Genomic DNA, 23563 nt, shown 5'->3' with positions numbered 1-23563 from the left:
GAGGCTCAGTGAGGTCAAGCTGCTCACCCAAGGTGGCAGAGTTCCTAAGTTGTTGAAGGCAGGATTCAAACCCAAGTCTTCTGTCTGCCTCTAAAACAGAAGCTTCTGATCAATGTGCTCCACTGACAGTCAGGGTGGGTCAGGCGGGGGATGGGAGAGGAGGTCAGGAGGGGGATGGGAGCAGGGGATGGGGTTCTAGAGACAGTAGAGAAGGGGTAGAAAGGGGAGCTAGTGAACGCTTGAGTCTGATCATGTGGCTCCATTTCACTCAGGTTAAAAGCCACAGTTCTCCCTGCAGCCCACTCCACACAGTCTGCCGCTGTTACTTCCTTCCACTTACCCCCTCCCATCCTGCTTCAGCTGCACTGGCCTCAATGGTCCCTGAGCATGCCAAAAATACTCCTACCTCAGGGTCTTTGCACTGGCTGTTCCCTCTGCCTGGACACTTTCCCAGAGGCCCACATGACACCCTCTTTGGGACTTAGCTCAAGTGTCACCTCAGTGAGGCCACCCCTCACCATACTCAAAGTTTCAATCTCCCCATGGTCCCGGATCCCACCTTCGGCTTTATTTTCCTCCAAAGTCCTTTCCTCATCTGGCAACTATACATTTTACCTTTTTCTCTTGTTGAATATCTGCCCATCCTTACTAGAAACGTGAGCTCTGGTAAGGCAGGAGCTGCACTTTTCACTGCTTTATCCCAAGAGCCTAGAACAGAGCTGCCGCGTGGTGGCTGCCTGATGTTTGTCCTGTGCCTGCATGTCTTTCCCCCTGCCCACAGGAAGGGAAAGTGTGTTGCTGAAGAACAAAGGACTTTGAGGGTCAGAGCACCAGGAGCCTGTTTAGATCCAAGGGACTGAGACCCCTCCCTCCTCCTCAAACCTGTGCGTCCTGACCTGCCCCTCCCCCACAGCTCCCCAGAGATAGGTCCACAACTGTCATAAATTAAATTTATTTTTCAGAGAACATGGTCCTTGATGTTAAATGGTGGATGGGGGGATGAGGGGGAGGAATTAGGGCCTCAGGAATAGATGTGAAGCCTGGGTGCCAGGTGCCAAGAAACAATCTCAAATTGACTCCCCAGAGATTATCAATGGCATCAGCATCCCATAGAGGACCCAGTCCCCCTTTATTTCTTTTTCTTCTTACCGCCCCAGCCGTGGCGGCCTGCCTTCCTCCCGCCTCCATTATCTCTTCTGCTCTGCCAACTGGGCATAGGAGCCTCCAACTCATCTGGACGTCCCCCTCGGTCTGGCACATTGCCCATAAGCACCTGAGAGTTGATTAGACTTTAGTTTCAGAAAAGAAAAGTATCTTGAACAAGGGGGCCAGAGAGCCAAGGAAGCAGCATGAGTTTAAAAAAGGGCAGATGTTGACCATTTGGGTACAGTGGGTGGGATGGTCTGGGGCAGTGGTCGGCAAACTCATTAGTCAACAGGGCCAAATATCAACGTACAATGATTGAAATTTCTTTTGAGAGCCAAAGTTCTAAAACTTAAACTATATAGGTAGGTACATTGTTATTAATGTAATTAGGGTACTCCTAAGCTGGCCTTTGCTAAAAACTCAAGGGGCCAAAGAGCCGCATGTGGCTCTCGAGCCGCAGTTTGCCGATCACTGGTCTGGGGTGCTGGATTGGTAGAAGATACAGGCTGGAGGTTTCAAACTGGGTTCCAGGAGCCTCAGGAAGAAGGAAATAAAATTGAGAGTGATGGCAGAGGTCCAAGTCTCCACCAATAGTAATAAGGACACCTCAATTTATGTTATTTTATATTTGGCCTTTGTATAACATTTCCAGTAAAGCAGTGTATTTTTTTTTTCTAAATATCCATCACTTGTACATTACCTATAATATTATTTACTTACTATATTTCCTTAAAGCAAACAACTTTCGTAAATTTTATTTCTCTTTGCTGTGCTAGACTTTATTCCCTAGTATTCACATAAGTATAAGACTATTTAGACAGAGGTATGAGGCCAAATAACAATCATTTAAACAGAGGGTATCTCTGCTTTTAAAATGGCTGAAAACTTGCCAAAACGGGTTTGGCTCAGTGGATAGAGCATCGGCCTGCGGACTGAAAGGTCCCGGGTTCGATTCCAGTCAAGGGCATGTAACCTGGGTTGTGGGCACATCCCCAGTAGGGGGTGTGCAGGAGGCAGCTGATCGATGTCTCTCTCTCATCGATGTTTCTAGCTCTCTATCCCTCTCCCTTTCTCTCTGTAAAAAATCAATAAAATATTTTTTAAAAATGGCTGAAAACGAATATAATAGAGTGAGGTGTTGGGGAAGGAGTCTAAGCCAAAGCTGGAGAGGTGGGCCAAGGGCTCAGCTGGGCTGTTTGAAAGGCACTGGGGGCCACAGGAGGGTTTTTAGCGAGGTGGGGACATGGCCAAATTTCTGAGTTAGAAATATCCTTCCAACTGCTATGTGGAGAGAGTGGATTATAGGTGAATCCAGAAGATAGGAAACCAGGCAGAGGAGAGGACAAAGCCACGCCGAGGTCGAGGTTGAAAGGCCAGTTTGAAGGCCAAAGATGCTGGGGCCCTTCCCCAACCCCAGATGCCCACCTTGTTGATGGCACAGCTGGTCCCTCGGCGGGCAGCCTTGCTCGTGGCTGGGACAAGACGAGACAGATCAGCTCGGGCAGCCAGGATGTGTGCAATGGAGACATCCGATTCTGGGGTCAGAGTCTCTCGAATTGGGATCAGCACTGCCTTCATGGCCTCCCCTTTGGCCTGGGGATTGTGAGGGAACATGGAGAAGGTACCCAAGAGCCAATCAGGGTGGGAATCTCTCATTTTTTTTCTCACTCAGGGTCTCACTTCCCACTTCCCTAAATAAGGGGTATAGCTCTGAAAACACTTCCAACTCAGAGCTGGGAATTCTAGAAGGCCTTGGAGGCTCTGAGATTCTAGGACCCCAACCTCACAAGATTCAACATTGTCCTGAACCTCAGAACATGCAAGAGGGTAATATTCCTGGCCTTAGTTCCTTTTCCCTGCAGGGGTAGCTCCCGCCATTGGGCCTCCTTGACCCTTCTAGGGTCCTATGCCCACACCTCTGCCCGATCACTCCAGTGGAATGCAGATATTGTGAGGTCCAGGCGCTTGAGGAGGAGGCAACGGCGGCAGCAGTACTGATCTCCCAGGCTTTGGCACAGAGACTCCAATGCTTCCTGGTGAGAAAGGTCTTGGTCATATCACTCTCATCCCTGAATGAGACACTGTTTGCATACAGCCATACAGTCTTACCCATCTGGGTGCATCTAGTGGGTGGCTTAGAAGGGGCTGCAGGGATCCTGGGGGCAGGGAAGGCAGCAGCTCTGAGACCTGATGGGAGAAGTCAAGAGGTTGAATGACTATAAGAAACTGTGGGAATTCTCCATCGACCCTAATTTCCCAAATCCCTGGGGACCCAGACCACGGGTGGCTCTGGTAAGGAGAGAACTCTTGCTTTCTACCTTGGCATGTAACTCCCACAGCAGCCTGCTGGCGAGGGTCCCCAGCGCAGGTCTGAGCAACCCCAGGGCTTGGAGGATAAGGATCAGTTCCCGAACTATGCCATCTCCCTCCTCTGTCCCTTCCCCATGGGATTCGGGCACCGCTGGGGTGGGATCCAGCCGCTGGTGTAGGCGGAGGAGGCGGGCAGCCTGGAGTTCTGTGCAGAGAAAGCCTAAAAGCAGGGAAAGAGAGTGGCACAATCACCCACCTGAGCCAAAAAGCTGCTTCTTTGGGGCGGGGGAGGGGGTTTGAGGGAAGGGACAAAGCTCCTGCAGCTTCAAACCCTCCCTCTTTCTAGGCCTTGGCCCGTGGCTTGGCGAGTTTGATTCCCGTTCAAGGTCAAGGGCAGGTACCTCTGTTGCGGCCGCGAGAGGCAACCAATCAATGTGTCTCTCTCAGGTCGATGTTTCTTTCTCTCTCTCTGTCTCTCTCCCTCCTCCCTTTAGCACACTCTAGAAATCAACGGGAAAAGTGTCCCCAGGTGAGGATTAGAACAAACAAAAACACCTTCCCTCTTTCTAGTTCGGCCCTTCTAGGGCCCTGGCTCTAGCTCCAGAATAATCTCCGCCCACTTGAGACCCAGGCCCCTGCGGACTTTGAACCTCGCCCACCAGAGAACAAACTGCCAGCCTCCAACTAACACAACCCACTGGAGCTCCAGGATCTTTCCGCCCGCCCGGGGCCGAAGCCTCGCTCACTCCCGCGCCCGGCGCCCCCTCACGCAGAAGGCGCAGGCCGGCGCCCGGCTCCCGCAGCGCCGCGGCGCAGTCCCCGCCGCAGAGCGCGCGGTCCGGGCAGTGCAGCTCCTCCAGCAGGCGGCGCAGCTGTCGCAGGAATTCCTCCTCCGCGCCGGGGCCTGCGGGAGGCGAAGGCTCAGCGCGGGGCGGCGGCCCCAGGATCCCCCCTCAGGGCCTGTCGCTCCACACGTACCGTCGCCGGCACTCAGCGCCTCCGCGCCCTCCTCTCGCTCTCGCTCCCGCTCCAAGGCGCCCAGAGTCGCCAGCTCAGCCGCCAGCCGTGCGCACAGCGCCCTGAAGTCTGGGCACAGGGGGCTCCGCGCCGCCGCCTCCAGGAAGTCCTCATACCTGCGGCGGCGCCAGGGCGAGAGGGAGCCGGGGAGGCCCTCAGAATCCCCAAGGGCAGGCCTGCCCCTTCCAGCGCCGCCCTCCGCCACACCGCGCCCCTTACCCCAGGGCCTGCAGGTCCTGGGCTACGGCGGCCCCCTCCCGAGCCTCGGCCTCCGCCCCCTCCATGGAGACGTAGCCTCCTCGCAGGGGTGCGCCCCCTGCCGGGAGGCGGGAGGCCCCGCCCCAAAAGCGGCGCGCGCAGCCGGCCGCAGCGTGCCCGACCCACAGCCTCTTCTCGCAAAGGGCCTCTGCGCTCCCCGTCGCAGCGGGAGACGAGCCGCCCAGGCCCGCCCGCGCCGTATTTTAGGCGGGCCGCCTGGGATTGCAATGAGGGGCCTGGAAGCTCTCCAGGCCCGGGAAGTCGGAGCTGAGTCCAGGGTCCCGGCTTTTGGGACCAGCCAGTGGGTGTCGCTACTGCTGCGACGTAGTAGCACCTTAGACTTTTTCCTCAGCCTCCCTCTTCTCTTAAAGCACCCTAGACCAAGTTCTTCCACCTCCGCTCCAAATCCAAAAACGTACTTATTCCCTCCCTGCTTAGGGTTGGAGTTAAATCAGGAACTCAGAAAGTGCGGCCCCAACAGAGGCCCTCCTCATGGATCACACTGTGCTTGTCTCGCCTTCATCCCTCTGTCTCCCAAGCCTTGGAGAGAGGCAGCAGGTGCCGCATAGCTAGTGACTGATATTACACCCTGGGAGTCAGGCCAACAGGGGTTAGGATTTGACTCCACTACTCACATATGTCCCTGCCAAATTCCCTTCTAACCTACAAGGAAGGGGACATTACCTTTTACAGTTGTGAGGGTTAGAGCCCTGTATGTAAGTGCTTAGTAGAATATCATATATTGAGCATTTCCTGTGTGTCTCTGGGCCAAGTAGCTGAGGTTTAGAGAGGGTAAGTTACAATGAATGTGTAGTGGTGCCAGAACTCAAATTTAGATCTTCTGAAGTCCATGCGTTTAACTATTTAACCTATTACTACTGTTATTACTGCTACCGTTTTGTTGTTGTTAAAATTGGGTCCAGATTTAATCTTTTACCATCTCTTTTTTCTGATCTCCAGTAGTTCCTAGTTTAATTCTGCTGGGAGCAGGGGTGGCCTAGGTGTTTAGCCTCAGGCAAGAACAAAGGCCAGAATTTCCTCCTCAGGGGCAGAGCCTACCTACCCTTAATCTGGCTCCACCTTAGTCCTGTCTACCTCAAAAATGGGTATTCAGGAGACCTTCGTTAACCCTAATAAAACATTAAAAATTGCCCAAGCCAAAATCCAGGAATCATAACCTCGACTTCTCTCTTTATAGCAAACCCCATATCTAAATTTGTGAACTCTACCTTCAAAACACTTCTCTCCACCTCCACTGCTCTCACCCTGGTCCTCTGCACCATCGTCTCCCCAGGACCATCACATCAGCCTCCTCCCTACCTCCCTTCCCAGTGTCTGTTCCCCAGAGGCAACCTGTGAACACCTAAGTCAGCTCACAGAACCCCCCCCCCCCATGTTTGGAGCCTTCCTATAGCTTCCTCTCACCCAGGGTGAACACCAAAGTCCTTGCAATGGCTTGCAAGTCCCCACAGGTCCGCCCTCATCTCCTAAGTAACCTCCTCCTTGCTTTCTCCCCTCCAGATACTCGAGCTCCCTTAATGTCCCTGACTTCCAGACATGCTCTTCCCGGGGCCTTCTACTGACCCTTCTTTTACTTGCAGAGTTCTTCTTCCAGAAGACATCTCTCAGGGCTCTATTCAGATGCTCAACAGTGAGGCCTAACCTAATCACCCTGGCTACAACTGACTTCATCCCTCATCTCCACGTTTTCCCCACAGTACATATCGTTTCTTACATGTCATTCCCTATAAAGTTCATAAGCAGCTTGTGGGACATTTTTATGTTCTGTTCACTGCTTTCTCTCCAGAGCCTAAAACAGGACGTGGCATATAATGGGTGCTCAATAAGTGCATTTGGTGGAATGTATAAACTCAGCTAAGCGTCTGCTTGGGACTAAAGGATACGAAGAGAACTGGGTAGGAGACTGGTTTGACAGTTCAGGAAGGTGAGTGGATGGGGCACGTCAATGCAAATAAAAACACAGGCTGAGACTTTGTTGAAGACATTTCTTGGAGTGAATATCTCATGCCCCCTCCTCCGATGACAAGGTTGGGTCTTTGGCTCCCTCACCACTTCAGTAACAATATTGAGGTCACAGACTGGCTTGGAATCAAATCAGGAAAATAAATGTCAGGGTGCCTCCCCTAAATCTGGGGGCCAAGTATCCAATCTGAGGGGCAAGCAGCTGGGAAATTAGGCCTGGGCTCCAGGGTGTGAGGTCTTCCTGGGTCCCAAGATCAGCCCTCCATGCACCCAATTTTGGGGTGATGAAGAGAATTCATGGATCAGAGGTGGGTATCATCAGGCGCAGGACTGGGAGACCTTGACAAGGTGGTGTTGGGGGATCTTCACCCCAGCCCCCCACCGTTTCATGTAGATCCCACAGTACCTTACAGCATCTGGTCCCCTGTCCCACCCCTCCCCAAAACGAGGTAGGTTAAGAATGGAGCTTTCCCCTGCCCGTCACTGAAGGGAGGGACTGGAGGTACAGAAAGGGGGATGGGGATCCAGGGTGCCCCAGCCCCCAGTGCCTCTGTCTCAGCTCTGGTGGGTCTAACAGTGATGAGAGTTGGGTAGAGTGGGGATGAGAGGGACACCCTCTTTTTTTCTTACCCATCCCAGAGTCTGGTTGGGAGAGCTGAATCTCACAGGTTCAGATGTAAGAAATAGTTAATCATTTAAAAGAAGTGACAGAAAGCTCTATCTCTCTAGGCTCCCTGACCTAGTTCTTGAACCATGCCACCCAAGTCTAGGTATTGAAGAAAGATAAGTTCACCAGATGCAGGACCCAAGCCCATATACTGATTTAAGATGGTGTTGCTCCAAGACTTCGGTCCCCTCATCCCTATTTAGGCTATCAGATTTGAGGGATCCTGAAGTCCCATTCCACTCAAGGAAAAGAAACTTTGGCATCCCCTTTCCCCTGAACAGGAATCGCAGGGGGCCATGAAACAGGCTTTCAAACTTCTGAAGCAACCCTCAACTCTGAGATGTAAGAGAAAGGGTTAATGGAGGGTGAAACATTAAAAGCTTGGACTAGGACCGGGACTCAAGATTGGGCTTGGGGAAGAGCCTGGAGGGCTGGAGAGTATGTGTGTGCACCAGCAGAGCCATAGCTGGCCCCAAAGGTGCCTTTGTGCAGCTTAGAAAAAGGCACACCTTCCTCCGAGAGCAGTGTGAGGTGAATCCCAGCCACCTCACCACAGTAGCCAGGTGCCTTTGGTCAGTGAATAGCCTGCACAATCACCTATGGAAATGTTGAGAATGGAGGAACTCAGTGGTCCTAGAACCCAAAAACAGTTCACAATGGTGGTCTCCCCCCTCCCCTCCCAGGGTAAAGATAGTTATGTGGTTTGCTGGGAACATGCGGGGTAGGGGGAGGGGGGGGGGAAGAGAATGACTCTGGAACTAGAATTCCAGAGTGCCATAGCCTGGGATCTTGGAGGTCTCAAGGACCTATGGATAGCAGAATTCAAGGGACAGCAGATCACAGGGAATATCAGACTAGAGAAGTTTGAGTTCAAAGAAATCAGATCTGAGGGTGCTGGGGTCCTGGGGCACCTCAAATCTCACTCTGGTATAAAGGGACCAAGATCTCAGGTCTGTGATAATCCCAATGCTATGTAGGCTTGAGCCCTGAATTTGAAAGGTCAGTGGCACCTTGGGGTCACTCTAAGCTGGGGACCAAGGTCAGGGTTGTTATGAACAGCGCATCCTCTGGGAGCCGGGCTTCCAGCCTTTAGAGGATTGGGGAATCTGTGGGTACAAAGAAGCCAAAGATTCCAGGACATTCTGGGATTTGAAACCTAAGTCCAAGAGGGCTATCTAAGGATATGGTACCAGTGTCTTGGGTCCTGAGGTGTTGGTGGCCTTCAGTCCTAATCTGAAAGTACTAGGCACCTCAGCATCCTATATGAGATTCAAAGCTCCTGAAAGCATTGGCTGGGGAGGTTGGGAGGGGCGGGTTGTCTGCAGCTGTCTTTGATCTCTGGATCTCAGAGTATCTTGGAATCTGATGTCTGGACTGGGGGATGGAGGAGGGAAGGGGAAGAAAAGATGAGGCTATAAGATTAGTATCCCAAGCCATTTTGATCAGAGAACATCTATTTGGGCATATCCTCGAACCCAGGGCATCTTGAGAGGGTTTGGTGTCTTAGGGGTCCTAGGGCTAGAACACCTCAAATATGAGTGCCCCAATTTAGATGAGCATTCAGGAATCATTTGGGGTGATTCTGGGTCCTGTGATCTCAAGATGTGGGAATAATTGTATACAGGCAGGGTCAGGTATTCGAAACTCCTTACTCCTTGGGGCTGTAATCTGCGTTCAGTCAGGGTTCGGGGCCCTGCCTCTGCCAGGGCCCTGTGTGCCCTGAGGTGTAGAGCCTGGGATGACTAGTGGCCTCAGTCTAGGTCCCAGGGGGAGGGGCACAGCAGGATGAGGATGCCAAGACTCAGCATGCCTAAGACTTAGGCAGACAGCTCACTGAAGCTGGGCCTGGGATCCCTCAGTCCTAGATTTGGAGTCCAGGTTCCAGATCTGGGGTCTCTCAATTTAAACTCGAGCTTCAAGTTCCAGGTGTGCCTAAGTTTAGATTTGGGTTCCAAACGGAGCCCGGGGTCCTGGACCCTCAATTTTGGGTCCACCAGGCCATCCTCACCGCACGGCCTCCTCGTGGCGACCTCCGCAGCCCGCACAGCCGCATCGTGCTGCAGCCCAGTGGCAGGCGCGCAGGGGCGCATAGCAGCAGAGGCAGGGCACCGCCAGGGAAAGTGCGGCCAGCGCGGCCCAGCGCGCAGCAGGGCGCGGGTGGCCCGGCTCGCAGGCACACGGGTCCGAGAAGTCGCCTTCGGCATCCGACAGGCAATGGTAGAGCAAGCTCTCTGCACACCACAGGCAGCTGAGACGGCGCACCAGCAGGTGACCCGGGTCCGGGGCCTCGGCACAGCGGCCACCACGCCCATCTGCTCTGCGGCGGAAGAGCGCGCGGCAGTGCACACAGCGTGCAGCCTCCTCCGCCTCCGGGGAGGTCTTGGCTGGTGCGGGAGGTCCAGCCTCTGGGAGAGGAGCAGGTAGGGCTGCTGGGGGCCCCAGGGCTGCACCCCTCAACGCGCCAGTCTTGGCAAAACGAACAACGCAGGTGGACAGGGTGAGGGGCGAGGGCAGCCCGGCGCGCCTGTAATCCTCATAACCGCGGCTGCCCCAACCCAGCCCCCCAGCCCCGGCCAGGGCCTCTGAGGGCTCCGGAAATCCTGTGAACGGTAGGAGCGGAGGATAGCTCTGTGGGATGAAGAGACAGAACCCATTAGTGGGGTTTGTGATCCCTGACATCCCATCACAATCACAATCCAGTCTAGTCTCAGAAAACCTGAGAATTCAAAGACTTCTCCACAGGCTTCATTCACCGGAGGATCCTGTCCTGGGACCTGGTCTGAGTCCAGCAGTCTTCCAAACCCCTAGCCCCACTCCTCTCTCAGGGTCAGAGGAAATTTAGGAACAGACAGAAGAATCCAGGCACCAAGCCCACACCTTAAGAGCCCAGTAGTCCAGGCTCCCGTCCTGTGCTCTCTCAAAATCCAAGAGCAACCCCCTAATACTAGAATAATTCATGGCCCAAGTTGTCCACCAAACCCCTCTGGAACCCAGAACTAATTTCCAGGAGCGCAGGAGACGCTAGAAACCCTCCAATGATCCCAGACTTTCAAATTCCACCCTATCCCACCATGAACTCCAGTCAACCACCCCTAGTGTGTTTGTGGTTTCTTGCCCATCTAAAGCCTCAGTTCCTGCCCACTTCAGGACTCCGGCCCCCCATGAGGTGCCCCAGACTTCTGCTGGGGATTGAAGGGCGCACCTGAGTGGAGGAGCATCGATGCTGGGGTGGCGTGGTTGGCCCGAAGCTGGAAGCTGACTCCTCGGTGACCTTGGGGGCCGCAGCAGTGGTGGTGGGAGGGGTCTCCTGGCGGCTGTGACTGGAGGAGGAGTCGCTGTCCACGTGGGACTGGGGAAGATTGGTAGCCTCAGAGCCAGATAGGCACAACCCAGCTGATGCCCTTACATAGACTCCCTCCCCTCCAGAGAGGGCTCTGTGGCCAGCCAGGCCAGGGTTCAAACCACTCTACCCCCCTCTAACTAGCTGTGTGGCCTCCAGCAAATGAGCTAATCTCTTTGAGCCTCAGCTTCTTCTTTTGTAAAATTAGGATTATAATAGTGTCTATTCTTAAGGCTGTGGTTAGGTGCCACTGTTAAGGGCATAATACATGCCTGAAGTTCAGGAAGAGCTAGAAATGGTTATCATTGTTATTTACACACACACACACACACACACACACACACACACACGGGTGCGCACCCCCCACCCCCCATCTTTTTTACCTGCTCAGCTCATGAACCTACATAACATCAAATCATCTTTCTCCCTTCTCAGAAACCTTCTCTCTTGGCCAGCCAGCTGCCCTCCTGCCTCATGTTCTCCACCACACCTTTATTGGGGCAGTTTCATCCACCTAGAATTCCTTCTTTCCCACCCAGACCAAGCTCTATCCTTTACAAGCTGAAACATCACTTCTCGGACTCTCAGTTTCCTTTCTGTAACTTGAGAGTCATTCCTAAGTCATCTGTTTACTATCTTCAATAGCCATTCATCGAACACCCACAACATGGCAGGCTCAAATAGGCTCTTGTAGAGATGTGAGATGAGGCATAGAAGGCACACCACCTTTCCTGAGTAAGCACTCAATAACCAAGAACTATCAATGTGTTTTTTGTAGACCCACCTGAATCACCTATTACTGGTCTGCCCAGAGAACCAGTTTTTTGTGTTTTTTTTTTTTGTTTTGTTTGTTTGTGTGTGTGTGTGTGTGTGTGTGTTTTAAACATTTTTATTGATTTCAGAGAGGGAGAGATAGAAACATCAATGATGAGAATCATTGATCAGCTGCCTCCTGCACGTCCTTGACCAGAATCGAACCTAGGACCCTTAAGTTCACAGGTCAATGCCTTATCCACTGAGCCAAACCAGCAAGGGCCAGAAAACCAGTTTTGTTCCTCAGTGTCTCAAGCAACTCTCACTGTTCCCAGCAAATGCCAAATCACATTAGACATTCTGGGCATTTATTGATTCAATAAATTTATTTGACACATCTTTACTGCACTTTATTGTATCTACTGGGCCCTGTTTTAAGTCTTGGAGATGCTGCAAGAAAGCAACAAAAGATCCTTGCCCTCTAGGAGCTGACATTATAGCATGGGAGAATGACAGTAAATTAAAAGTTAAGAAAATTGTCTATTGGGAAAGAAAATACAAATTTTAGAAGTTGGGGGAAAATTAGAACAGAGTAAGGAGCATTAGGATATTGCAATTTAACAGGTTCTTCAGGGAGGGCCTCAGTGAGAAGGCGATGTGTGTAAAGTCCTGAAAAATATAAGGAAATGAGCCATGTGTAAATTTAGGAAAGAGTGTCCAAAGACAGATGGACCAGCCAGTGCAAAGGCTCTGAGACAGAAATGTGCCTACCCTTTTGGAGTAACAGTGAGGCAATCAGTGTGGCTGAAACAGAGTGGGGAAGAGGGAGAAAAAGAGGGGGCTGGTTGGTGTGGATTTTATGTACCACTGTAAGGACTTTGTCCTTTACCCTGAGTGAGATGGAGCCCTGGGGAGGATTCTGAGTGGGGGATGGCAATAATCTGACTTAGATAATCAATAGGGTCCCTCTGGTTGTGTTCAGGAAGAGGTGTGTTTTGTTTTGTTTTGTTTTGTTTTTGAAGGCGTTGACAATGAGAAGCTGGTGGGATGGTCTAGTTAGGAGATGAGGTTGGGCAGTTACCAGATTGGAGGCAGAGTCTGATCATTTTGAAAGTGAAACCAATATTTGCTGATAGAGAGGCATAAAAAAGGAGAGGCGTTGAGGTTGACTTCAAGGTTTGTACCCTGAGACACTAAAAGGATGGACTTGTCATTAATTTGTTCATATATTTACTTTTAATATTTATTCATTTTATAGTTTATCTTTTTTTTTTTAATCTGCCTTTCCACACTAGAAGAGAAACTCCATGAGGAAAAGGACTTTGTTTTGTTCAGTGATGTATCCTCAGTGCCTAAAACACTGCTAATTAAAGTTGGTCAATAAATACCCTTGAATGAATGTGTGAATATGTTCTATCATGATAGAACAGAAATTAGAATATGTGGGATAGAGTTGACCTGATATTTCTGTCCCTAGCTTGTGGCATGATGCCTGATACACAGTAGGTGCTCAATAATGGTTGTAGAACAGAAACAAACCCCTGCCCTTCCAGCAGAGCTGGTCCTGGGAACTCACCGTCAGAGGGCAGGGGGTCTCTGCAGTGTCCTGGGAAGGGGAGGAGGAAGAAGAGGAGGAGGGAGTGAGTGAGCCTGGGACAGGGAGAGAAGCAGAGAGTGAGTCCCATGTACCCCAACTTCTCCCACCCCTTCACCCCAGCCCCCAGTGCCCACCACCTCTACTACTCACCTTGACCCAGTGCTGCCAGTGCTTCCAGCAGGCTCCTCTGGAACTCATCAGCTTCTGCAGGACTCTGAAATGTCAGCCCAAACTTGCAGTCACCCAAGCTCCAGTGGTGGAAGATGGGGTTCACCTTGTTGTAAACCAAGCCTGGCCTCAGGGTACACTCCAAGGTGGTCTAGGGCAGGAGGAGCAGGTCAGACACCTCCTTCCAGACAGATGTAGGACTTCTCCTCCACCCAGCTTCTCTACATACCCTAGACCTCATTTCTCTATCCTAGGTGTACCCCTGAACCCTGATCAATATCACTCCCCAATTTTATCGAGCAGATGTCTGATACTCCAATATTTCCCCCAAGCCCCCTGATCCCTTTTTCCAATTTCCCCCTTCTGATATCCCAATAGGAATCCCAAATCTTTTTTTTTTTTAATCCCAAATCTTATTGAATGCCTCAAAAAATTAGTTCATTTCTGATAACCAAATATCCTTCCTTCTGACTCAATAGTATTCCCCAAACTTTATTAAACTCCTCAAAATATTAGTTAATCCCTTATCAATGCTCCGATAATCTCCCAAAACGCTACCCCCAAATTTTTATCAAACTCCCACAAATTACCCAACACATGCTGGTAACACCCTAGATAATCCCTTATATCCTTGCCCAACATCATTATATTCTTTCACACCATTTCAAATCCCCATGCATTGCTCCTTCTGGCCTCTCCCCTGAAATGCAACCCTTCCCCTAAGCCTTTGCAAATCATCTAGATCTTTCTACTACACCCCTAACTGAAACTTTAACACTGTTCTTCCCTTTCGTGCCCAGAATATGTCTGCTGAACCCAAACATAGGGTTGCAAGCCCTATTTAACATTTCCAAATAGTCCCCCACCAGATGCCTCCAGGAATTTAGGGCAGTTAGGGGCCAAGAGTGTAGGGCACTGCGGTGAGGACAAGATGGAACAGTGAGAGGTTGTAAGCAGAGGAGGGATGTGACCTGAGTGATGTGTTAGCAGAGCCCCAGTGGTACACACTGAGGTGGGGGAGGGAGCAGGGCAAGGAGAGCAGTGAGGAGGCTGCTATGATAGTCCATCAGGCAATGGCAGTGAACAAGACCTGCCGAATACTCCAAGTGTTCCCGAAACTCCCAACTTTTACCCATAGGACAGATATCCACTTCCAAACTCCATCCCATACTCAGGTTTGATTCCCAGGTTTGGAGATGACCTGACTTCACCTCTGCACTCCCAGGCCCATTTCCCTGTTTTCCCAGGCCCCCACCCTCGTCCCGTGCCCCAGGGTGGCTCACTTTCTGGTCCCGGAGTCGCTCCCCGTGGATGACGTAGTGCCCCTGGCGGGCCCCCCCCTCGGGCCTGGCCCCTTGGACCCGACATAAGCTCACCTGGCTGAGGCCCCCGCCCCCCACAGGCAGCCAGCCCCCACTGGAGTCATCTCGGGCCATCACCACAGCTCGGACCCGAACCATGTACCTGGAGGTGGGGGGACAGGGATAACATGGTCAGTGAACTCCAATCCTGTTCTCACATTTCAATGTCTCACGAACCCTTCATCTCCCCTCTTCATTTCTCACATCTGGATCCATTGCAACTTTCACCTTTGATACTCAGCTTACCTTCCATTTCCAGCTTCTTCCCAGTACCCACTTTCTCTCCCTACCCCCGTTTTCCAGCATGGCTTCTTCCTCGTGCCATCTATTTTCTCCCCTCCCTGCCTTCTCCATATCTACCTTTTCTTTCCATACCCCTTTTCTCCCTCTCCCCATCTTTCCCATCCGGACCCCCACAGCCTTGGGTTTCCACTTCCCTTCCCCCTCCTGCTCATACCCATCAACCCCATCTCTTCCCTTCTCTCCGCTCCTACTCATACCCACAGCCCCACCCATTCTTCCCCCTCACAGCTGGGTGCCTGCGCATACGTATTTTCTTAGAGCCCATCAAGTCAGCTCCAGTCCCCCCTTCACTGCCTCTGCACGCTGCGTTCAGGCCACTGGGCTCTCCCCGCCCCCACCTCCCCTTCCCGCATTTATGAATGAGGCCGGATGCAAAGTTCACTGAGTCACCCAGCATCGGGAGATGGTCAGAGAGAGAACCAGAAATGACCAGAAAGAGGCCGGCAAGGAGATGGAGGCAGAGGAAGCCAGAAACTGGCGACAGAAACACATCCAGAGAACATTTCATTCACAAAAACAAAACGAAAAAAGCAAGCCTGCACCCTCAGGCCCCGGCCACGGGAAGGCGAAGGGAGATATTGGCGGAGGAAGGAGGTGGGAGTTGATCCCTCCTTCTCCCCGCCCCAGCATCCTTCAAAACCATCTTACCTCGCGCCCCCCTCTCCCACCCCCACCCCCAACCCCCAACTCAGGAGACTTAGCCCTCTGCCCCTCACTACCACCTAGTGCAGGGACCCTGGCGTCCCAGACTTAGGGACCCATGCAGTGAACTCTGGCCCTTTCCCCCACTAGCAGGCTACCGGTTTCCCCGGCCCTTCAATAGGGGTAGGGGCGGCCGCAGAGCCGCCAGCGCCCCCAGCCCCCTTTACTCAATGGGATGGGATTTTGTGAATGAGCAGTCACGTGACACTGCTTCCTTTGTCCGCCCGCCTCCCCGGACAACAGGTGAAGCAGAGAAAAAGGGCAGGGGTCCCCTGCAGGGCCTCGCTTGGAAGGGACGCCGGGATTTCTGGGTGCTCTATGCTCTCCACACATCTGTTTCCTGGGAGGAGTGGTCCCACAGCTTCTCAATGGTGAGGGTCCTGTACAGAATTTTATGAATGGAGCATCCTCGGAGGAAGTCCAGGCCCCCCCGAATGGAGACTGCTACCCCAAATGGCTGCCGCGCAGTTTAGGAGCCCCCACACCCTTGTTCTTCCAGCCGGGATCTGGGGACGCCCCGGGGGGGCAGGAGGCGCAACGCGGTGCAGGTCGTCCCCACACCAGGACAGCCCTTGCCCCCTCACCCTCCTCGGCACCTGCCTGGGAGGCTCCGGCCGGGCTCCGAGCGGCGGCGACGTGGCCTCCTCCTCCTCCTTCTTTTCGCTCCGGCTCCCTCGCTTGCTCCGGCGGCGCTAGAGACGGGCTCCGGGAGCCGGGGTGAGGGGGGAGGAAGGGGGAGGGGGAGGCTTGGGGTGGTGTAAACGCCAGGCGGGAGTACTTGCCCGCTGGGTCCTAGAGCCCGGCACCAGCTCCTGGGAACAGCCTGAGCCCCCATTTTCTCAGGATCTAGGAAGGATACCCTCCTTTCCCACCCATGAGCGCCTAAGGATGTGGGGAAGGGGTCCGGGACATGGCCTGGTCTCAGCGTTCTAAAGAGGCGAGGGTCTACGCTTTGGGTACTAAACGGAAGGGGCTAAGTGCTGCCGCATTCGAAAGGCTTGGGGCCAGAAGGGAGCATTCACTAGGGGGCGAGGTCTGAGGCCCCGGGAAAGGAGAGACAGGACGCCCAAGGCGCAGACAAGTGAGTACTGTCTTGGAGAAGGGCCAGTCCATGGTGAATGGGCCTTCTGGGCGGGCAATGGACAGAGAGGGTCTTGTGAGTTTAGGAGTAAATTGTGTTGTTGTTGTTTTTTTGTTTTGTTTTTTTGTGTGTGTGTGTTTACAGTTTTCATAAAGGTCTATTTCATTATTGGTGGGTAGCTCATTTAACAGTTAAATACATTAAATAATGTATAGGTGACTGCAGGACTGCCGCATTGGTAACTAGATAACCAATTCAACTAGAAATCAGCTAATAAGTAACTGTCTATATACATATTTAAAACACAGCTCTTGTTTAGCTCATCCTGTTTTGATCACCTTCTTGAAGGGGAAAAAACCTGCTGGACACACTGGAAATATATATATAATATATATTATTGATTTTTTTACCAAGAGGAAGAAAGAGGGATAGATAGTAGAGGGTTAGAAACATCGATGAGAGAGAATCATCAATCAGCTGCCTCTTGCACACCCTCTACTGGGGATGTGCCCGCAACCAAGATACATGCCCTTGACCGGAATCCAACCTGGGACCTTTCAGTCTGCAGGCTGATGCTCTATCCACTAAGCCAAACCGGTTTTGGCTACACTGGAAATATATTAAGGCCAAATCTTCTAATATCCATTCCCAGAGATTGCTTTCAGCTGGATTAAGCCTCCTTTAGGAAGACTGCCAACAACTCCAGGGCAAGCCCGTTTGTGGCCACCAGCATTAATGCTCTTCCCATCTACCAGGGCAGGCAGTGTAAGCTTCACACCAGGCCTCAGCGTCTGAGTATAGCCCATTCCAAATAAACTAGAGTTGTTGACTTTTGCAGAAATGGAAGCAATGGGATCCAACTGATATTTAGCTGCAATACCAAAGCGAGTGCAATTGGTACCCGAAGTCCAAGCAAGGTTAGAGCCTCCAAATTCTGTCCCATCATTGACATTAGCGTGCAGCTGAAAGTTCCCAGTCCTATAGCCCACTGCAAAGTTATTCCTTGTAAGTTTTTAAAAATATATATATATATTTTATTGATTTTTTACAGAGAGGAAGGGAGAGGGATAGAGAGCTAGAAACATCGATGAGACGGAAACATGGACCAGTTGCCTCTTGCACATGTGCTGGCAACCAAGACACATGCCCTTGACCAGAATCAAACCTGGGACCTTTCAGTCCGCAGGCCGACGCTCTATCCACTGAGCCAAACCGGTTTTGGCTATTCCTTGTAAGTTTTGATTTGGCACTGTCAAAGGTCATCTGGTATCCAGCAAGCCAGCCTTCGTAACCAAAGACAGCTGAACTATGGATTGCAGGTCCAGCAAAATCAAAGTCAACATCACATCCAAGGTTTATACATTCCCTCTTGTCAGAAGACTTGATTTTACCACTTTTCTTTCCCGTGTTTGGTAAAAGATGGTATCAAATGTCAGTTTCAAACCTTGACAAATCTGGTCTTCAATTGCTATTTCTGTTCCCAGGGTGTTATCAGTGTTCCATTTCTCTGTGAAAGTCAGACCATACTTACACCATTTATAAGGTCCCAGTAACTTTACCAGTGCCTGTACTAAATGAACCAGATGTTGAGAATTCCACGCCACTGCAGGACTTTGTTTTCCAGTCCAGTTTCACCAACCCCAAACCAAATCCTTTGTTGAAAACATCTCTGGCAGCTTTGCCAAGGTCAGCATATGATGGAGGAATACACATTAGCCGCGCAGCTCTGTCCGTAGGTCGCCATGGCGAGGCCACGGGAAGAGGTGGTCTAGTGACTCCTCGGGGGGCCGTCCCGCTGCTCCGCTCGCAGCTGAGGCAGCTTGGCTCGCTCGGTGTCGGGCTGCGGCTGCCGCGGTGGAGGGCGTAGTGAAGGAGACCTGGAGTAAATTGCTTTGGGGAAGGGGCGCATGAGAGATCCAAGAGGGAGCTACGAGGCAGTGTTCCTAAAGGGTAGGCCTTAGGGAGACGGACTAATGGGACGGCAGGGTATTGCAAAGGGGCGGGGCTAAGGAGAACGTCCTAAAAGGGTGGGGCTTGGAACTCGAGGCCTAGGAGTAGGGAAGAAGACCCCCGAGTATTTCCAAAGGAGATCCAGGTTCGTGAGAGGCCAGTTTCAAGCTGTCTAACAGGAGGGCGTGGCCTCGAACCAGGGGGCGTGGCCTAGATCTCGGGGTCCGCCCTAGCTGTCTCGCCCACTTGCCTTCACCCGCATCCCCGTTCTTTTCGGTTATTTTCTTCTACGGCCGTTCCCCGCCCTGCCCTGGGCCCAGGGGGCCGTGGTGTGAACTTTGGTGGGCAGGAGAAATCGGTGAGTGGGGAACCTCTGGGCCAAGGGCAGAACTTGGGGGAAGGGGTGGGGCCTGAGTGTTGAGGCCAGCGGTAGAACCCGAGCAGGAAAGAGTTTAGGAGTGAGGCCTGAAGCGCTGCCTCTGCTTGGATAGAAGGCAGGCCCCAAATGATCCACATAGAGATAGAGAGAGAGAGAGAGAGAGAGAGAGAGAGAGAGAGAGAGAGAGAGAGAGATATATCAGAGGATTAGAGGTGAGGACTGAGGGCTGAGCATTACCAGAACACCTGGAATTTGTTAGGTGGAGGCGGGGTCAGGCCGGAGTAGGTGTTGAGGAGGCCCTATTCCAGACAATTGGGGGGTGAGGTTACTGTGCAGGGAGAGAAGCTTGAACTTGTAGACCTTATAGGCTACGGAGTACAACCATCATGAGTGATGTGGCTTGAGAGAGAAAAACGGGCAAGACCTGTGTCTTGGAGCCTGAAGACCTAGGAGGTGGCCAAAGTGTAGGGATGTGAGCTGAGGGGCCAGCCAAGGCATTAGGGATGGAACCTCATTAAAGTAAGGATGGAGCCTGTGTGTACACAGCAGCTGTATGGGACCATGGGGAAGAAGGCGTGAACGTCGTGAGTCAGGGAACACGAATGCGTCTAGAGACTGGTGCTTGAGTGGACCAAGTACAGCCAGTTTCATCGGGTCCCCACAGTCCTGGCAGACAGACTGATGCAAGTTTTTCTGACCACAGTCTCCGACCTCCGTCAGAAATGGGGAACGTGCAGTCGGAGCCGTCCGCGGGCGGGGGCTCCCGAAAAGAGCAGGCCTCAGACCGCTCTTCCGATTCCCGCCGGACATCCTTGGCGGAGCCCGAGGTGACCCCCTCCTCTCCTGCCGTACGCCTGGCTCGAGGGCTGGGCGTCTGGTTCCCCAGCAGCTCAGCGCCCCAGGGACTTCTGGTACCCCCAGAGCCGCAGGCCTCACCCTCACCCCTGCCCCTACCCTTAGAACTGCCCTCGCCAGTGATACCCCCTGCAGAGGAGCCGGCTGCGGCCGCGGTCTCCACACCACCCCCACCCCCCGTGGGCACCTTGTTGCCCACGCCGTCCAAGTGGCGAAAACCCACAGGCACTCCAGTGCCTCGGATCCGTGGTCTACTGGAAGCAAGCCATCGCGGCCAGGGCGACCCTCCGAGCCTCCGCCCACTGCTGCTGCCGCCGCCGCCGCCGCTGCCGCCGCCGCCGCCTCTGCCACGAACGGAAGAGGACCCCGATCCAGTCCCGAGGGCCCCATCCCTGACTCCCGCATCCTTGGAGCCGCGAAAGATGTCACCACCGCCCCCTTCCGACCAGCAGACCCCGGACCACAAAATAAGTTCTGCTCTGGCCACACTGGCCACAGCCCCCATAGAAAACCAGGTCCCTTGCAGCAGTGAGCGGCAGGCAGCCGGCAGGGCCGGCGGCGGAGCTCCTGCCCAAGCAGGCGAGGGTGAAATGGCCCGGCCGGTGGCCTCCGAGTCCGGCCTGAGTCTGCTGTGTAAAGTCACCTTCAAGTCGGGGCCTCCTTTGTCCCCAGCGGCAGCATCGAGTTCCTTAGTCGCCAAAGTCTCGCTAGGGGGCAGTGGAGGCAGGGGACTCTTCTCCACTGCCTCGAGCGCCATCTCTTATGCCGAGGTCCTGAAGCAAGGGCCCCTGGCTCCCGGGGCCGCTCGCTCCCCTGGAGAGGCCCCTCGGGTGACCCAGGAAGCAGAGGGCGGTAATGGAGACGGCGAGGGGTGTTCTGGACCCCCCTCCGTGCCTGCGCCCCACGCCCGGGCCCTTCCACCTCCACCCTACACCACCTTCCCAGGCTCCAAACCCAAATTTGACTGGGTGAACCCTCCCGATGGCCCTGAACGCCACTTCCGCTTCAACGGGGCAGGCGGAGGCATCGGGGCCCCCAGACGGCGCGCAGCCGCGTTCTCAGGTCCCTGGGGCTCCTTGCAGCCTCCGCCAGGGCAGACGCACCCAGCTCCCGGGCCCCGCAGGCCCGCACCCGCTTTGCTTGCACCGCCTATGTTCATCTTCCCAGCGCCCACCAATGGAGAGCCGGTGCGCCCCAGGCCTCCCGGCCAACAGGAGCTGCTACCGCCTCCGCCACCGCCCACGCCACCGCCCACACCGCCTCTGGCGCCGCAGCCCATACCGCAGCCCCCAGTTCTCCAGCCAAGGCCACTGTTTGCGGCGCTCCCACCAAACCCAGGCTCAGGCCACTTGGAGTCCGCCCAGGCTACCGCCCCGCCCCTCGCCTTGGCTGCAGACCAGGCCCCGGCCCCGACCCCCGCCCCGGCCCCGGCCCCAGCCCCAGCTCCTACTAAGGCCGAACCACCACCACCTGCGCCCACGCCCGCGCCCATCAAAACCCGCACACGCAGAAACAAGGGCCCGCGCGCTGCCCGGGGCGCGACCCGTGAGGATGGTGCACCTGGAGAGCGTCCTCGTGAACGGACTGCAGCTACCATCACTGACAGCGGTGGAGGTGGTGGTGGCGGCGGAGCTCCTCCAGCGGGGACGGCTAACACTGCTGCCCGACGCCACTGGCCGCCCTTCCAGGTGCTTAATTCTTGCCCCTGCAAGTGTTACTGCCGCCACCAGCCACGCCATCGCCGCCTGCCACGCAACGTGTCTGCCTGGTGAGGAAAGGTAGGGGGTTGGGGGCGGGGAGTGGGAAGTTAGGGAGAGGAGGACATACCCCCCTTTAAGTCCAACACACAACTTCCTTGGGTAGAGTCGCGCTCAGCCCTTTTGCTCTTGACCTTTTCCTTGGCTGCAACTCAAACCCAACTGGGCTCCAAGAAGGAATACGTTGGCCCAGCCCTTTTGTATCCAGCCCTTCAAGCTGACTCCTGGCCCTATTACTTTCGTTGCTCTCTGGAGCCATCAGGGAGAGAAGCTGGTCCCAGCTGAGTCTTCTCAGCCTTGACACTGTCCCTGAGAATACCAAGAAGGGCCATGTTCCAAGCCCTTCAGGGACGGGAGGGGAAATGACTTTCTGGAACCAAAAGATAAATGCAGGACTCCAAAGGAAGTCCCAGGTCTAGCCCATCAGACTGCCACTCCTCCCTCCAGCCTCTGGCAACTTCTGACTCTAGGACCCAAGGTTTTGACTGCCAGTGGGCACTGAAGTTCCAGTCTTAGTGTTGCAGTCTACTCCTGAGTCTTCAGATCCAGGGGAGACAGTATCATTACCCCGACACTGAATTTCAGGATCGGTCACCCTGGCTCCGGAGAATCCTGAATCACTAGGATAGTGGTCAGCAAACTGCAGCTCTCGAGCCACATGTGGCTCTTTGGCCACTTGAGTTTTAAGCAAAGGCCCGCTTAGGAGTACCCTAATTAAGTTAATAGCAATGTACCTACTTATATAGTTTAAAAAATTGGGCTCAAAAGAAATTTCAATCACTGTACTGTTGATATTTAGCTCTGTTGACTGAGTTTGCCGACCACTGCACTAGGAGATCCTCTGCCCTGGACCCCTTGGAGCTCAGCTAGTGAGAGTGGGGGATGTCACACTCGCCAAATCTTGGGCCCTTTCCTATTTAGTTTAACTGGATACAGCCCTGCCCTAGACTGCCTATGCCCTATAGTGTATTCAGACATGGTCCCTCATGGAGATGGAGAAAGTGAAGCCTGGAAGGGGGAAAGGCCTCACCGCGCTGCCAGACGTGCTGAATCTACTTTCATCCTAGGCTGAGCACGCCCACCAACCACCTGAGCGAGCCATCCTGGGTTGCCACCATCAAGTTGGCCGGCTCCCTGGTAGCCGGGCTGGAGCACTTCGACTTGCAGGCCACCCATTCCAACTGAGTGTACTCTGTTCAATGGCCTCTACCTTCCCTCCTTGACAATAAAATAACCAACAACCAGATGTCTAGCTGCCTGTTCAAGTCACCTACAAAAGGTTGGAGTGGGGTTGGGGTATGGCAGAAGTCTTCATGCAGGCACCACATCCTAGAAATAGGTTGGACCCAGAGCAACTGCAATGGAGGTTTCATTCAACCACCATCCAGACTGATGGGGCCCAGGGTGAGATGGTCTCATTCTCCGTAATACCATCAGCTCCATTTCTGAGCTGATCTCGTGCCAAACTCAAGGGTTCAGCACAAATCACTCAGGCTGAGTGGACATTCCATTTTACAGCTGGGGAAACTGACTCTGGAAGGCTTGAAAATACCACATATAGTCCAGCTAGACTTGGACTCACCCTTAAACACCTCAAGAATTTCAAGGCAGGAAAGAGGCTGGGGGGGGGGTGTATGAGTTTGTAAGTCCCAGCACTGGCTCAGGAAGGTCAGGAACCAAGACAGGCCCATGACTTTTGTTCAAGAGGTCTCAAAAGTGGTATCCCACACAAGGGTTTCATTTCACATATTGAAAAAATTGGTTTAATTAATTGCAAACTTATTTTAAAAATTGGGATACTTCATCCCCTTCACTAGAAAACTGGTACCTTAGCCTGGCACTCCTGTGCCCACAGCTAGGTGCAACAGTTTCTCTACCCAAGGCCTGTGCTCCTCCAGGCCACACTGCCACCAGGACCCTGCAGTGAGCATTAGTT

General features: G+C 53.4%; 3 protein-coding genes and 1 pseudogene across 14 annotated transcripts; 1 reads left to right on the top strand and 3 right to left on the bottom strand.

Moving 5' to 3' along the window:
* Positions 1-936: 936 nt before the first annotated feature.
* FAM98C (family with sequence similarity 98 member C) lies at positions 937-5023 on the bottom strand. 4 transcript variants are annotated; one of them, XM_084860862.1, is made up of 8 exons: positions 4693-5023; positions 4435-4589; positions 4226-4360; positions 3465-3676; positions 3256-3333; positions 3063-3179; positions 2572-2739; positions 937-1273 (listed from the first exon to the last, which is right to left on the bottom strand). In XM_084860862.1, exons 1-8 carry the CDS (start codon positions 4755-4757, stop codon positions 1130-1132), a joined length of 1074 nt encoding a protein of 357 aa, XP_084716988.1. In that variant the 5' UTR covers positions 4758-5023; the 3' UTR covers positions 937-1129. The 4 variants fall into 4 exon arrangements, with proteins under 4 accessions (XP_084716988.1, XP_084716989.1, XP_084716990.1 ...); XM_084860863.1 differs by having other exon boundaries at positions 937-1681; positions 4693-4862; XM_084860864.1 differs by having other exon boundaries at positions 3606-3676; positions 4693-4837.
* Positions 5024-5450: 427 nt separating this feature from the next.
* SPRED3 (sprouty related EVH1 domain containing 3) lies at positions 5451-16514 on the bottom strand. 4 transcript variants are annotated; one of them, XM_084860850.1, is made up of 6 exons: positions 16202-16514; positions 14523-14703; positions 13222-13390; positions 13051-13124; positions 10584-10730; positions 5451-10009 (listed from the first exon to the last, which is right to left on the bottom strand). In XM_084860850.1, exons 1-6 carry the CDS (start codon positions 16438-16440, stop codon positions 9386-9388), a joined length of 1434 nt encoding a protein of 477 aa, XP_084716976.1. In that variant the 5' UTR covers positions 16441-16514; the 3' UTR covers positions 5451-9385. The 4 variants fall into 4 exon arrangements, with proteins under 4 accessions (XP_084716976.1, XP_084716977.1, XP_084716978.1 ...); XM_084860851.1 differs by having other exon boundaries at positions 14616-14703; positions 16202-16420; XM_084860852.1 differs by having other exon boundaries at positions 16206-16320.
* On the top strand, positions 15484-23540 carry GGN (gametogenetin). Of its 5 annotated transcripts, none has more exons than XM_084860834.1 (3): positions 15484-15976; positions 19719-21648; positions 22695-22807. In XM_084860834.1, the coding sequence occupies exons 1-2, from the start codon at positions 15795-15797 to the stop codon at positions 21640-21642; spliced, it is 2106 nt and encodes a 701-aa protein (XP_084716960.1). In that variant the 5' UTR covers positions 15484-15794; the 3' UTR covers positions 21643-21648; positions 22695-22807. The 5 variants fall into 5 exon arrangements, with proteins under 5 accessions (XP_084716960.1, XP_084716959.1, XP_084716963.1 ...); XM_084860833.1 differs by having other exon boundaries at positions 15485-15976; positions 19719-21638; positions 22695-23540; XM_084860837.1 differs by lacking the exon at positions 15484-15976 and adding an exon at positions 16590-16686 and having other exon boundaries at positions 19719-21638; positions 22695-23540.
* Positions 17357-18430, bottom strand: LOC311633782 (non-selective voltage-gated ion channel VDAC2-like; annotated as a pseudogene). Its single transcript has 2 exons — positions 17900-18430; positions 17357-17688 (listed from the first exon to the last, which is right to left on the bottom strand). The product of its transcript is annotated as a non-selective voltage-gated ion channel VDAC2-like (transcript).
* Positions 23541-23563: the final 23 nt, after the last annotated feature.

Source organism: Pipistrellus hanaki (assembly GCF_964339955.1).
Source record: "Pipistrellus hanaki genome assembly, chromosome: 15".
Taxonomy (NCBI): Eukaryota; Metazoa; Chordata; class Mammalia; order Chiroptera; family Vespertilionidae; genus Pipistrellus; species Pipistrellus hanaki.
This window is presented reverse-complemented; position numbering and strand designations above follow the sequence as displayed.